The sequence below is a fragment of the Hakea prostrata genome, chromosome 3 (assembly GCF_041222555.1).
Source record: "Hakea prostrata isolate BN-2017 chromosome 3, UWA_Hpros_2, whole genome shotgun sequence".
NCBI lineage: Eukaryota > Viridiplantae > Streptophyta > Magnoliopsida > Proteales > Proteaceae > Hakea > Hakea prostrata.
Window position 1 is genome coordinate 14,492,331 of NC_142602.1, and position 14,327 is coordinate 14,506,657.

General features: G+C 38.4%; 1 protein-coding gene across 2 annotated transcripts in view; it reads right to left on the bottom strand.

Annotated features, from left to right (window-relative positions):
- The window catches only part of LOC149021040 (ARM repeat superfamily protein), a 30,641-nt gene extending 17,663 nt beyond the window's left edge, over window positions 1-12,978 (bottom strand). For both annotated transcript variants that reach the window (XR_016172273.1, XM_089149301.1), the window contains exons 1-13: window positions 12,419-12,978; window positions 12,191-12,304; window positions 11,980-12,045; window positions 5,130-5,219; window positions 4,896-5,015; window positions 4,785-4,813; window positions 4,521-4,663; window positions 4,326-4,420; window positions 1,887-1,973; window positions 1,582-1,689; window positions 1,381-1,472; window positions 1,082-1,163; window positions 275-340 (exon numbers count right to left, since the gene is read on the bottom strand). Coding sequence is in view for 1 of the 2 variants with exons in the window: in XM_089149301.1 (XP_089005427.1) it covers window positions 275-340; window positions 1,082-1,163; window positions 1,381-1,472; window positions 1,582-1,689; window positions 1,887-1,973; window positions 4,326-4,420; window positions 4,521-4,663; window positions 4,785-4,813; window positions 4,896-5,015; window positions 5,130-5,219; window positions 11,980-12,045; window positions 12,191-12,304; window positions 12,419-12,508 (1,182 nt within the window). In the remaining variant the exon portion in view is untranslated. The remainder of the gene's footprint in view (window positions 1-274; window positions 341-1,081; window positions 1,164-1,380; window positions 1,473-1,581; window positions 1,690-1,886; window positions 1,974-4,325; window positions 4,421-4,520; window positions 4,664-4,784; window positions 4,814-4,895; window positions 5,016-5,129; window positions 5,220-11,979; window positions 12,046-12,190; window positions 12,305-12,418) is intronic.
- Window positions 12,979-14,327: the final 1,349 nt, after the last annotated feature.

Genomic DNA, 14,327 nt, shown 5'->3' on the forward strand with positions numbered 1-14,327 from the left:
CTCAATCTATTTGATTGTCTATCATACAAATCCCCTTGATCTGAACCTATCCTTCATCATGATTGTTGCTACTGATTTGAACTCTCAAACCAGTAATACCATTAATACGTGGCAAATGTACAAGAATGTTTTTAGATGATCAAAACATTCTTCTAAAGCGTCAAAGAATACACACCTATAACTATTATAGATATAGAAAGCATTTTAATATACCCAAAAGGAGAAAAATATTTTTTAAAATTGGAGGAGAGAATCAGAAGGAAAATATTATTACCTCATCAGAAGGATCTGATAGCACTCTAAGAAGGGTGTCAAATATGTCATCCAAGAAAGATAATACCTGTTACAGTGCAAGTACAGAATAAAATCATTCCAGATGGGAGAAAAAAAAAACTCCAAGCTAGTCAACAAAATGAAAGGTCTATCTTAACAAATAGAAACATGGATAACTTGCGGTTAATGAAAAGAATAAAACCTTAGTGAAGAATTAAATCAACCCATGAAGACCAAGAATGAGACAACGGCGACTCCATTAGCAGCTGGGAGGTTGTCCAATGGACTCTAGATAGGCAGATAGAAAGAATTTGAACATCCCATAAAACTAGTTTCATAATATGCTTGGCAGCTATACTAAATACCAAATGGAGGAAGTGTGGCAATACTGTTTCTTTCTTGGGTTGCATAGCCACCAAATCTTCTGAGCTCATGTTTCCAAAAGGAGGGAAACCAGGCAAGCTTGCATCAACTGCTAAATCTGAAATTTCTAGCTTTAAATGTTAATGATATTCCTTGCACTCCAAAAAGCAGAGTTCTCTTCTAAGGCGCATAATCAAACTCAGTAGCTCTTGTCTAACCCACTAAGGCTCCACCACCCCTCCCTCACCTGAAAATATTAAGCCAGTGGCCTCTATAGCCCAATGGCCACTCATATTAAACCTAATTAGACCCAACCTAAACGATAAGTTTGGCTGCAGGGAAAAGCTAAACAAAACCCATTCATTTCTGCAGCAAGAAAATACGGGGAAAAAAAAATCTGTAAACATCAATGAATGATTAAATTAGTTGAACAACCATAGATTACCTCAGAACGGTTTCTGGCTAAGAGGGTAGCAATCCAATGCAATGCCTCAATCCGAGTGCCCTCCCATTCACTAGATAGTTCCCTGATAAAAAGATGAAAACCCAACAATCACTGTAAGTCAAGACACCTTATGCATATTAATTCCAGATGATCATTGCCAGTGAACTAAATTATAATATGACCCCCTGCAATAGAGATTTCCCCTGCTCTAGAAGCACAAGAGCCTCATAAACCAACAGATACAGAGGCATCAGTAACCTTTAAAACCTATCTGTTTTCCCAGGTGACAAAAACTGCACCTCCTTGCAATGGAAAGGATAGCTCCAACATCGAATCCCTCAGCAGGGTCAGCCCTAATTGCACGAAGCTCATCGTTTGTCTCACGAGCAACCTGTATTTGAACGTAATTTCAGACATTGAAGATGCTAATTATTACCACTCTAATTATAGCAGAATAAGAAAAATCATTCCTATAGATAATAACAGAAAAGACATATTACCACTCTAATTTTCTCCTCTTTATCAGAAATGCAGGGCAAGATGGCTCCCAAAATATCAGCATAGTAAGGTACAAGCTGGTCTCCACCCAGTTTTACAAACTCATTTATCTGCATGATCACAATGAATCAAAAATGATTTTGGGTTTGATCACAACACTCAGTGGATAAGTATGCCAAATAACAAGCACATAGATCCCATCCTCTACCACTAAGAAATCTGAATAAAAATAACTAAATCAACAAAGAAAGCTTGCACCAGATGGCAAGTTAAAATTCTCCATGATAAAATGAGCCAATCTCCTTACCCACGTGATAGCTGTCAGCCGAGTAAATTCATCTGGAGAAGCTGCCCTTTGTACCAATATTTCAGCCATGCGACCATAATCTACAGACTTACAAGTAGCATTTTGCAAGTCAGAAAATAGAACCAAATGCACCATCAAAGAATAAATTTGCACACTCCACCCTAGGCTCAAAACTAAAATATATCCACCCTCCAAATTCCTAGTTTAAAAGGGGATATGAAACTTGAGGTTCTGACTTAACTCCATCCTTCGGTGGTTCTGGTTTGCATCTCGTTGAACCAGTTTGTACAGTCAGGTCCTGGTTTCTGGTTCAGTCATGAATGAGATCTTAGGTTGACTTTTGTGGCTGATATTTATCTTTTCTTTAAGTACCAGTTTGTTTGGTCAGCTCCAGCTTTCTGGTTCACCAATAATTCAGATCACTGGTCGGCTTTTCTGGTCTAGGTTTTCTTTTCATTTGTTTGTTTGTTTGTTTCTTCTTCTTCTATTATTTTATTTTATTTTATTTGGGGGGGGGTAAGTAGTGGGATAAAATAAATTATAATGTCTTTTAGCCCAGGCCCATATTATCATGAGAGTTTATTTCATTTGTAACACTCCACACATCTCATTGTTCGAAAAGATCTAGTTAAAGAAAGTTAATTTGCTATGATATTATAAGAAGAGTTACAACACAAAAAGGACTAGAGGCACTTCTGTTCTCACAGTATATGTATACTAGTAATAACATAACATATATGTATGTGAGTCAGACTGAAAACTAACATAACGTAAATGTACACTAGTAAGACTGAAAACCTAGCATTAACTGAAGTTTAAATTCAACTAAAACAGGAACCGAATACCAATATTGCAGGATTCTGAGAATAATATCCCCTGCAGCACCATATACATTACGCAGTATTCCCCCTCAAACTGGAGCATACAAAATCACTCATGCCCAGATTGGAAAGCCTTCCAGAAGGGACACAATAGAGGCTTGGTTCAATTTTATTTCTGAAACTGAGTATTTGGTTGGTTATCTCTTACTCTAATCAGCTCAGAATGCTACGATTCTTATGTGCAACGGAGGCCTCTGGATGCTCCACTACAGTGGGGTGTTCTGCTGCAGCTTAGAGCAGCTGAAGGAGCCCAAGCATGGCCTAAATTAACTCTAGGAGAAGTGAGGATAGAGATGCGTAGCTCATGAATGGTATCAAGGATGGCACTAAATACATCAGATTGAAAAGAAGGATCCATGTAGCCAATCCCATTTGGCCGGGATAAGGCTGAGTCAAGTTCTGTTCACTAAAGATCAAGCCTTCAGCTGTATCTTGAGTTTCATATTGCAAGTAAGAAATTTGAATTTTGCTTTCATAAGATCTGATATTTGAAACCATTTTCAGAGACAACCATAAGACTTAGTGGTGTAGCCTGAAATGAATGAGGGCCAGTTCTCCCAAGATCTTATAAGAGAACCAACACAAATAGGACCCAAAAAACATTTCTAGAAATTTTGTGAAAATTTGGTGAAGGCTGTCTATTTAGCCATAGCAAGGATCTAACTGGATCTCACCAAGAACCTCAAGGGTTAATAAACTCTTGGAGCTTCTCTGTCCAAAGTTGACATAACCAAGCACTGCACTAGCACAATCACACACAAACACTGGGGCTTGAAGGAAAAATAATCTAATAATCAATTGTAGACTATCGTAATAGACTAATAGATGCGGGGCTATTTAGAGCTTACCATAAGAAGTCATAGGACATGGAAACTGACTTAAACTACGGCAGTCAACCTACTTCTAATTGACTAAGCAAGACTGATGGTGCGCTGCATTTGCATGAATTAATAAAAGCTTTAAAAAAAGCTTGCCTTCAATAAAAGACTAATAACAAGTCCAAGCCTGGGCTTCTAAGGGCAAGACAACAAGTCCAAGCTCTAATTAGGACTGGATCTACGTCACCTAGCTCCTGATCTGCTTTCAAAATCCAAACCTGCAGCTGTTTTGATTGAGTTCTTTTGCTACTTAACTTGACAAGATTCTCAGATTAGAATTCTATTTTCAACTGCAGTTTCTGGTTATCCTTCAGGTTGATATTTTATTGATAAGACTTGATTTTCTAGCCGTTTGATCATCCTTTGAGCTCTAATACTCATCTGTGAACATATCTGGAACAATCCTGTTCTATCTAGAATACTTCTGTAACTTAGAATCTGACCATTGAATGGTTCCAGATTCAGATATTCTGTTCTCCACACAACAGAGTATCCCCTTTAAGCTCTGAAGTGCATCTGATATTATAACTTCCTCAGATTGTTCATACTTCAATTCTGAAACTAATCTTTTAGAATTCTAGAAAACCATAACCATTATTCTTTAGTGCTTGGGCATCTTGATGAAAATTGATTAATACAAACAGATAGATATGAAACAACTACTTTAACACAAGCCTTACTGGTGAATTCTTGATCTCCTGAAGAAATTCAGATAGTGCCGAATCAGCTTGTTGCCGAATTTCATGGCTAGAATCACTTAACATGTTGAATAATCCTGAAATGCAACAAATGCTCTGAGATAGCATTTAATTACCAACACCCCCCCCCCCCAAAAAAAAAAAATCCAAACCGTAGAGTTTGTGATCAATATTTACCATCAAGAAAATCTGGAAGAAAGCCAAGCATATCAATATCTGGAACACTATCCAGTACAGTGATCCATCCTACCAAAAATTGGCGAACATAAGGATTTAAGACATTCATACGCTCCCTTAGCAATGGTATAAATTCTTCAATGCTGAGAACAATCACGCAACCACAAAATTAGGGCAAACAACCCACTTGATAATGCACAGCTTATGTCAAAGCTTCTTAGTTTCAATATAAAACCACCCAAACTTCAACAGCAAAATGCATACCTGAATTGATCACTTTCAGTTACAATATCCTGCACAACAAAAGAAAAAAATTAAACTTTACATAGCAATATTAGCAAAACCAAAATGAAATGGGAGAAAACTTGGGTATACCTTGACAAGCCGATCTAAAAGATGCGCAGCACTTTGTACATTGGAATCTGAGTCTGCTGAGAGCTTGCATAGTGCATCAAACATCTGATTGAAGAACACAATGAAATCACCTCTTACAACCTGCACAGCAGCCATCAAGAATGAGATTAACCAGAATTACATGTTGATATCTAACTACCAAAATAATAGAAAATCAGGGAATAAATTTATTAAAATAAATCCAGCCAATCTCACCTTTGCAATATTATACAAAGCTTCACAAGCATAATAGCGTACTCTGCTATCTTGGTCAGAAAAGGAACTGAGCACAGGTGGTACAATTTGCTGTCAATCAAATTAAAAGGAATATGATAATAAAAACAATATCCAAGAAAAGCAAAACAAAGGATGAAACTAGGATCTGGCATAATTAAACAATCAAAACTGTAAGAAACCAAAAGACCATGGAATGTGAGAACGCCGTCTTGTTCTCTATCATGGATATCATGTATGCCAACAAAAATAAGAGTGGTATAGTGGCTTGGTAAGACATTAATGTTTGGATTTATTACTTTCTCCCCCATATACATGACCAACTTAGCCTTTATCCTCCAGATACCAGAGATCAGGTTCTGTGGACCAATATCTGCCCTCAAATTGTATTTGTCCTTTTTCAAGTTGATAAAAATTCATCACTGAACAGGAAAGCAATAATCATGATGCATAAATACATCAAAATAAAAAATAAAAAAATGTTAGTACTCTTGTATCTTTGTCAGATAGCAATACTGAAGCAGGATTATCTGAATTCAGACACCAAAGTGTTTGAGTATACAACAATTTCTTTGTTTTTTCTCTTTTTAATGTATAACTGAGATTAACTACAGATTAAGGTGGAACAGGGCCAGGCTTTTTAAAACCCTAGCCAAACCCAAAGTCCTCTTAACTCAGTCATCCTGCCAGCCCAGCCAAAACTTGATTGAACCCAGTTGAGCCAGTTTGGCCCTGATTTGACTTTAGTAGCTGCTAGGGATCGTCAGATACAAACTTGTGTCCTTACTATAAATCACATGACACAGTACATCAGGATACAATGTCAAAGGCATCATCATTAAATCCACACACTATGTTGATCGCAAAATGGACCACAATATTTTCACAATACCATCGCGGATACTGATTTGCCAAGTTGATTTTATTTCATGGCAAATCAAGGAGAAGACATAACCACCACCTTTTCTCACAATAGACTTTACTGAGAGAACCTGTAAGACTTATAATTACAACTTCCATAAAACACAGGGTCAAGCCGGAATAGCTTATTAAGGGAGTTCCTCCATCTCCTTTCAATTTCTCCACAATTCGAATCTTGCGACTACAAAGAATTTAGAGCTCAAAAGTTATTAAGCTCTAGCCTCTACTGGCTTCCTTCCAGCTGGCTATCACATAGACTATGAGAATCCTTCTTGTTGCACTCCAAAGGTCACCATGTTAGAAAAGAAAACCAGATTATTTTGCTTTACAACACAATATTTTATCTAGCAAGAATCTCTACTGAGAAACAAACACCAAAGTCTGATACAAGTACCAGGTGACCTCTTTTGACGCACCACTGTTCTTTACCAAGAAGTAGTATGGTTTTCATATCTTGAGATGGATCAAGAAGGATTAATCCCATCAAATTGCACTGCACAAACGTAACCTGACATCTATGCTCATACCATTTTATCTAAAAGCTCAAACTGTTAGGAAAGAGCATCAACAATTTATACAGACACATTCCCCTGCACATATAGGCCAAGATCATTTGGAGCTCACACTACATATACTTCATACAGCACAGAGGGAGAAAAATAAATGCTGGCGAAACTTTCCCAATATCTTCCCAAGAGTCAAACACTTGACCACCTAGCTTAGATACCATGTTCGCTACCATTTCGCTTGAAATCTCAAATTGTTAGAAATGACACCATCAATGTATACGTCAAAAATCCATAACCTAAGGTCAATCAAAGGCCCTTCAAATACAATCACTAAGGGATAATCAGGTTGGATTCAACAAAAGGAATGATCAAAGGCCAAAAACCATGAAAACATGGAAAGCAATATTTTATACAATATTTTATAAGACAAAAACTTTCAAAAACTGACACGCTCCGAGTATTTCACCCAGAAAGCACTACCACAATTTATTGTAAACTCACAAGTCACACCACAAGAACTTCATATAACAATTCAAACCCATAAAACTTCATACCATTTAGCACCAACCAACAATTCCTAATGTCATGATCATGGGGCCAAGGAGTAAATTTTTACTTATAATGATACTGTAAAGAAACTCAATTTGTTAAACTGTCCCACAACAAACTGATGTAGCCCCATATTGAATAGGATCAGCTAGGATCTCAATCCAAGGTTTTTGCATTTCAGGGTTTTATGATTTTTAAGTAGTTGAATGGGGTACAAGAATACAGTTATATGGGGGCAGAGAAAGGGGGAAATAGGAGTTGGGCTAGAAGATTACAAGAAGAAGAATTGGGGCTGGGGATAATTTGACTTATTGTTGTCAGAGATCTTCCTGACCAGCAACTTGAATGATAGAAGAAACTCTTGCAAGTTGGCATATCAATCCCGAATGCATTGCTCAACACCACCAAAACTCTTATAATAAAAGTCATATTAATTAATCATCTCTAATTGATGGGGGATGCATTACATATATACAGACCTTCTAAAGTTGGCATAGCAATCCCATCTTGCTTTTGCAGATGATCTCATGATTTTTTCCAAAGTTGGTCACGGATCTATCTCTTCCATTCTCTCCTCTCTTTCCTATTTTGAATCTCTTTCCGGTCTTCGAGTGAATCTGGAGAAATCCACCATCTTCCTCTCGGGCATCTTTGACTCGACTGGCACCTCTCTCTTGCACCTTACCGGTTTTAAGCTTGGGTCCTTCCTTGTGACCTACCTCGGTCTAACCCTCTTATCCCTTGTAGACTCACCCTCCACCATTGTGCCCCCATGCTTGACCACATTCAGAAAAAGCTCCAACTCTGGAAAGGTAGACTCCTCTCCTTTGTTGGTAGAGTGGTGCTCATCCGATCTGTTCTCCAATCCTCCTACCTTTATTGGTGCGGTATCTTTTCTCTTCCTAAAGCTACGATCCATACTATGGAATCTCTCTTCTGTGCATTCCTCTGGAAAAAGCCAAGAATCCTCCCGATTCCTTCACCCCATCAATTGGGCTGCCATCTGTCGCCCTAAATCTGAAGGTGGTCTTGGTATCCGTCATATTCTTGATGTTAACTTGGCATGTCTCTTCAAACTTATTCTAGAAAAAATTGCCTCCAAGCATGATTTCATTTGAGTTTCCTAGGTCTATTCCTATCTTCTTAAATCATACTCCATTTGGATTGTCCCGATCCTATCCACCTCTTCTTGGATTTGGAGAAAACTCTTTATCCTCCGTCCTCGTTCTCTTTCCACTTTCTCTATCCAAATCTCCTCTGGATCCTCCACTTCCTTTTGGCTTGATCCCTGGCATCCGATGAGTATTTTGTTCACTCTCCGTGCTGTCTATGACACCCATATCCCTACAGATATTTCCCTCTAATCCTTCATCTCTAATGGTTCATGGACCCTCTCCCCTCACCCAAGTCTCACATAGACTTGTCTATCCAAATCTCCTCTGGATCCTCCACTTCCTTTTGGCTTGATCCCTGGCATCCGATGAGTATTTTGTTTTCTCTCCGTGCTGTCTATGACACCCATATCCCTACAAATATTTCCCTCTAATCCTTCATCTCTAATGGTTCATGGACCCTCTCCCCTCACCCAAGTCTCACACAGACTTGAAACTCCCTCTCCCCCCCCCCCACCCTCTCCTTCCGATATATCCATCTGGCTTCCCTCCTCCACTAAATCCTTCATTACCACTTCCAATTGGAACCTCCTCAAATCCCCCTCCCCCCCCACCCCCCGTCCCTTGGGCCTTTCTTGTCTGGTTCAAAGCCATATCCCCGCCATTCCTTTACCCTCTGGAGAGCCCTCAACCTTACCCTTCCCACCCAATCTTTCCTTATTAGCCGCCATATCCTTGCTAACCCCAACTGTATCCTATGTTGGAATGACTCAGAGGACCTTGAGCACCTTTTTTTCACTTGCCCCTTTCCCGTTCCTTATGGACCCTTGTCCTTGCATCTATTTGGCCGAGATTGAGGCGCTCCCTTGGGTTTGCCTGTGATTGGAATTGGATCCTGATAAGCTTTTCTGGCTCCTCAATTTGTGACCAAGTTGGTAAGCTTGTCTTTGCTGCTACCATCCATCATCTATGGTGGGAGCATAACATGAGGAGATGGAGCTCCAAATTCCAATCCCGACCCTGAGATGGGATTTGGAATGCCATCCGTTTTGATGTTTCTTCTAGATTGCTCTCTTTTCCCCATCCCCTTGTGCCTAACTCTCCAAGGAATAGGTTAATTGTTAGTTCCTGGAGTCTCGCCTCCCCTATTCAGCCCCACTCTTGATGGGCTTTCGCTCTCCTTGTTCTCTTTGTTTTTCCTTTTTGCTGTCTAATATAATTCTTTATTCACCCAAAAAAAAAAATTCTTGATTTGACTCATAAAAGAACTTCTAATTACTCAAAGGCTCAACAAGGAAAATAAAACCAAAACAGAATTCTAACTAGCTTAAGTATCCTAATCTAACTCAAACAGTGACTAAAATATTGAATTAACTACTAATCACGTTTATTAGCATAACCCTCACTTTGTTGGCTTATAGATTAGGCCCATTTACATCAATAAAAATAAGAAGCCTGATGTCTATAGAACTCAGACATGGAACAAAATATAGCATTTTAAAGAGAAATTGACCCAGCTATACATTCTTAACTGAATCACAAACCCAAACAACCCCACCCCCCTTCCCCAATAAAACTAAAAAAGAAAAAAGGAAAAGGAATGGTTGTTGCATACAAGCGAGCAACTTTGGCATGGGATCATGACCATCAAGGACAAAGTAAGCATTGAATGATCCAGCAAGAACTCATATGATGCAAATTAGCACTTTTAAAATAGAAGGACCAGCTAAGGCAAGTTGATATATAGTATCCAAGCTGTCCAAATCCAAGACCAAGTGGAAGGCCAAGAGAATTCCTGAGGGTTGCTTCCCAGCAGCTTATTTTTAGTTTTATTTCAGCTCCTTTAGCATACTAAATAGAACCAGTGGCAAAATTATTTTTCCATCCACTTGAGGGGCATAATATTAGGCATATGATCATTCTTTTTAAACATGTGGTTTTTTTATTATTTTAACTCAGTTCTTGTACAGACCCAACTACAAAAACCTCCTAATATTAGAAGTCGGTTAGAATAAGGCTGGAAACTCAAATCAGATTAGGAATTCCAGCCCATAATTTGTATAAATATACCCCTTCACTCAATGGATGGCGAGAGATCAGATTCAAATATTGAATACAAGGCTTCTCTCCGAGCACCTCTCTTGTGTTTGTTAAGTTCTGGTTCATTCAATTGGCACTGAAGACTAAAGAAGGTTCTAAGTGTAATCAAGCTTAGACTCTGAGTGTGGCTACACAGAATAGCCTTCAACTTCCATCTACAGGTGAATTCCTATCGTCCATAAAGGCTCCAATCAGGTGCATCTGTATCCTACAGAATCCCCCTCTCCGTTCTACTTTATTTTATGTTCTGGATCCCCACCCTGGTTCGATCCCTTCTCTTCCACCCTAAACCAAGAATAGCTAAATCTCCCTAACCAACAACCACTTTCACCCCCAATTTCAGCCATTAAACTACCACCATACCCCTTACCTTTGATCCAGTTTTCAAACCAATCACCTCCAAATGTGGTCATTCATGTTCCTTTTTTCACCCAACTTCCTCCAAAATCAAGAAACCTACTATCTTGACATTCAACCAAGCAAATCCATTGAAACCAGGGGAGATTATTCTAAGTGGTAATGGCTAGGCTCGGCTCAAGTTTCACCCCATTCACATGACTTTTCGTTTCATATCTCAAGAGCCAGCCCTGTCTCACCAATAATCCCAACACCCTAAAACTCTCCAAAACTAAAACCCGATCATCCTTGAGAACATTTCATCCAAAGCATAACCAGGGGATTCAAAGTTCACCAGTCCAGAGCTAATCAAGGCATCCATCCACAAAGCATCCCATACATGATACCTGAGATCAAGATTTGGGCCTGGAAAGATAGTTTAGCCTAAGAGATCTTGGAAGAGTAAGCCTCGTTCGACAAGGGATGCAACACAAATGAATTGGAATAAACAGGTAAGCAAGATATGAATTTCCAATCGAGAATAGATGTGGTGACACACAAAGGTAAGTAGGTAACAGTAAAATCAGATTGAGGTAGCCAAACCCAACTAGTCTATGAACTCGCAATTAGGTTTAGTGACCTCTTTAGTGGGACTTCTCTCCCTCAATTTGAGAGCACTCCATATCACACTTGTAGAAGTATTGGCATTGATTCCAAAAAGGTATCTCCAACTTCATCTTGATTGCGTTATGCATTGTGCTTCTATAAGATTTAATATACTCTAGAAAAAGAAAAAATATTGTGTCAAGAATCACGTTTTTTAATGCAAAAGACAAATTAAAGTATAAGCACATGAAAATGGAGAGTTTGAAACAGAAAGATGGATATTGACAGTGGACATGGGTTGAAAATTAGGATTGAAACCTTAACTTGTAAGGCTACATATTTGGTTAAAGTTCGTATAATGATGTAGACAAATATAACAAATAAGGTGGTGTTCAGAGTAACACCAATAAAATTGCTACAAAAAGCTAAACCACTGCAAATGCTTTTCTCACTAGCAGTCAGCACTATCATCTACAAAAAAGCATTCCAACCAATATTAGCATCTGGTAGTCTCTCTGGCTCAATTCTGTATGCTTTCATTGATTTCTGAGACTGCTGGTAATTAAACCGTCAGTTTGGTTTGGACTCATTCATCGATATTGTTCAAATAAGTAAAATGAAGGAATGAATGACCTAACTACAGGAGAAGTCCATTTGTTCCGGTCAAATAAACAAGATACAGGCCCTAAATTATTTTACCTCAAGATGCTGAGAGGCTTCCGATGACAGACCAACTGTCGCAGCAGCAAGTCCTATTAAACCTCCCTGCGGGAAAAAATGTCGCCACAATATTCAAATTTAAAAAGATTACTTCGATTTTATGTATAATTTGCGAAGAAAAAATTACAGATTGTAAGTCAAACCAAGCAAGGAGAAGACTGATCGCAGATAAGCAAAATGATCGACGAACCTTACGGTGGTTCGCCTGTGGCGAGTTAGTGAACTCTGAGGTCAATACTTTGATAACAGTAGATATTTTGTCATGATCTCCAGTAACAGAAAGTTGCTTCACAATCCCTTCGACCTAAAGCATTGATTTCATGTTTAGATACACAAATTCGGTAACTCCAAACCAATCGAAACACTAAGGTAATTTCATTCAGAATAAACAGAAGCAAACTAGGATAAGAACAAAAACCTCCAGTGCGGCGTTCTTGCGTTTCTCGTAGAGTTTATCCGCCAGGTTTCGAAGAACAAATGTCGGAATTACCGACACACCGTCCGACATATCACCCCCAGTATTGTTTCCAAAACTCAACTTCGTTTACGAATTTCAACCTCTCGAAATATTGTTTGCAAATGTTTTCATACCAGATCGACAATCAACCGTCATCCAACTTCCCCAAAAAAACAGATCGTAATTACAGATACACCAGATCGAAAAAATTAAGTCAAAAACCCTACTTTGTTCTCTTCGTCTCTATCTCTTCATCTCCTTCTTCACTCTTTTATTTTTCTGGTTGTTTTATTATAATTTTTTTTGCCTCCTCATTCCATTTTTCTTCTGCTCCTTGCTGTTTTTTAAGCTTATCGCCGTCGCTGCGTTTACCGTTAGTCGTCTGACGTCTCGACGACGTGTTTAAACTCAGGAAGTCGTAAGGCGGTTCGTATTTACGAAAACTGCCACTTCAATTTAACTTTACTGACGAAAATGCCCTTCTGGTTACCTCTTCGCATGAACATCTGAAAGTTCTGAAAGTCGTGAGCACATAGTCACTACCGGCTGCTTGCGTAATACGTTTTAAACCCAGGAAACCGGTTCCCGCCCTTCAAATCTTAAATGACGAAACTACCCGTCTAATTTTCCAAGGGCCCGCATCCTTTTGAACCATAGAAAACCACTCAACGAACCGGGTCTGCCAGAATCAATCGCAAATCAGTCTGGGCTCTTTCCCGGTTTAAAAAGAGCAAGCAATGGATGAATTGTCAAACAATAGGGATTCAACTTTAGTGCTGCGCATTTAATGCCAATACTGAGCTGCTTATGACCACCATCAAACTGAGTGTTGAGATCAAAATCTTGACCACTCATATTACATATATTTTTTTTTATTACAATTAAGTATGGCTGAAAAAGTCAAAAAAGTATTAAAAAAAAAAAAGAGTGGTCGAGACTTGGACGTTGACCACTCATTCCATCATCACCGTACAAAGCTAGTGCTGCTCATTAATTATGCAGCACTAAAGCTCTATCCCAAAAATAGAGTATAACTGGTGGAAATCAATTAGTTTAACCAATTCAATTATGGGTTTTAAAACCATGAGCCAAGCCCCCTATCTTTAGGGAAAATGAGATCCAAAATGGTTCCCACTAAGTTTAAAATTGATAATATGTCTTTTTTTTATTCTAGCAAGATTTATCACTTCTTGAGTTCAAAGGCATAAGGAGGGGGAGGATTGGAGGGTTGAAGATTCAATCTAGAAATCTCTTCAATCTTATTAGTTCTACATATGAGATTGTCACTATTGTTAGATACACGTTTTTATAAAATTCCATTTTAATGTGCAAGCTTTCCACCTAGGCTATGAGCTAAAATTTTGCATTCTCATCAATCACATTGATGACTTGTGGGGTTGGCATGCATGGTTTTTTTTAATGTAGTTATCCAATTAATCGTTTTTCTCTTCTTGGATTATCCAAAATGATTCAATCAATTGGACCCTTTATCCCATTATATGCAATCAAGTGGATTAGCACATATGGCTTGACATTAATTATTTATTATATTTACTAATAAATCCATCATACAATTTAGGTAAAAGTCTATTCAAAGGTACATTCACCATTGTTGGTCCACTTGATTTTATCAATTTCTATTGTTTGTGAGGATTTGAAAAATATGCAATTATAATCTCAATTGATCCACACATAACTTGAATAGATCACACACTTGAAATCTATTATAGGATAAAATATTTATCTTGGTAGGTCTTAAGCCTCATTTCTTTTGTTGACATTTGAAAGTTTCACTTACGCGGTTAATGGGTTGGTGAACAAGAAGTTCATACGGTGAGTAGTCATCTAGGTAAGTACTAATGAATTAAAC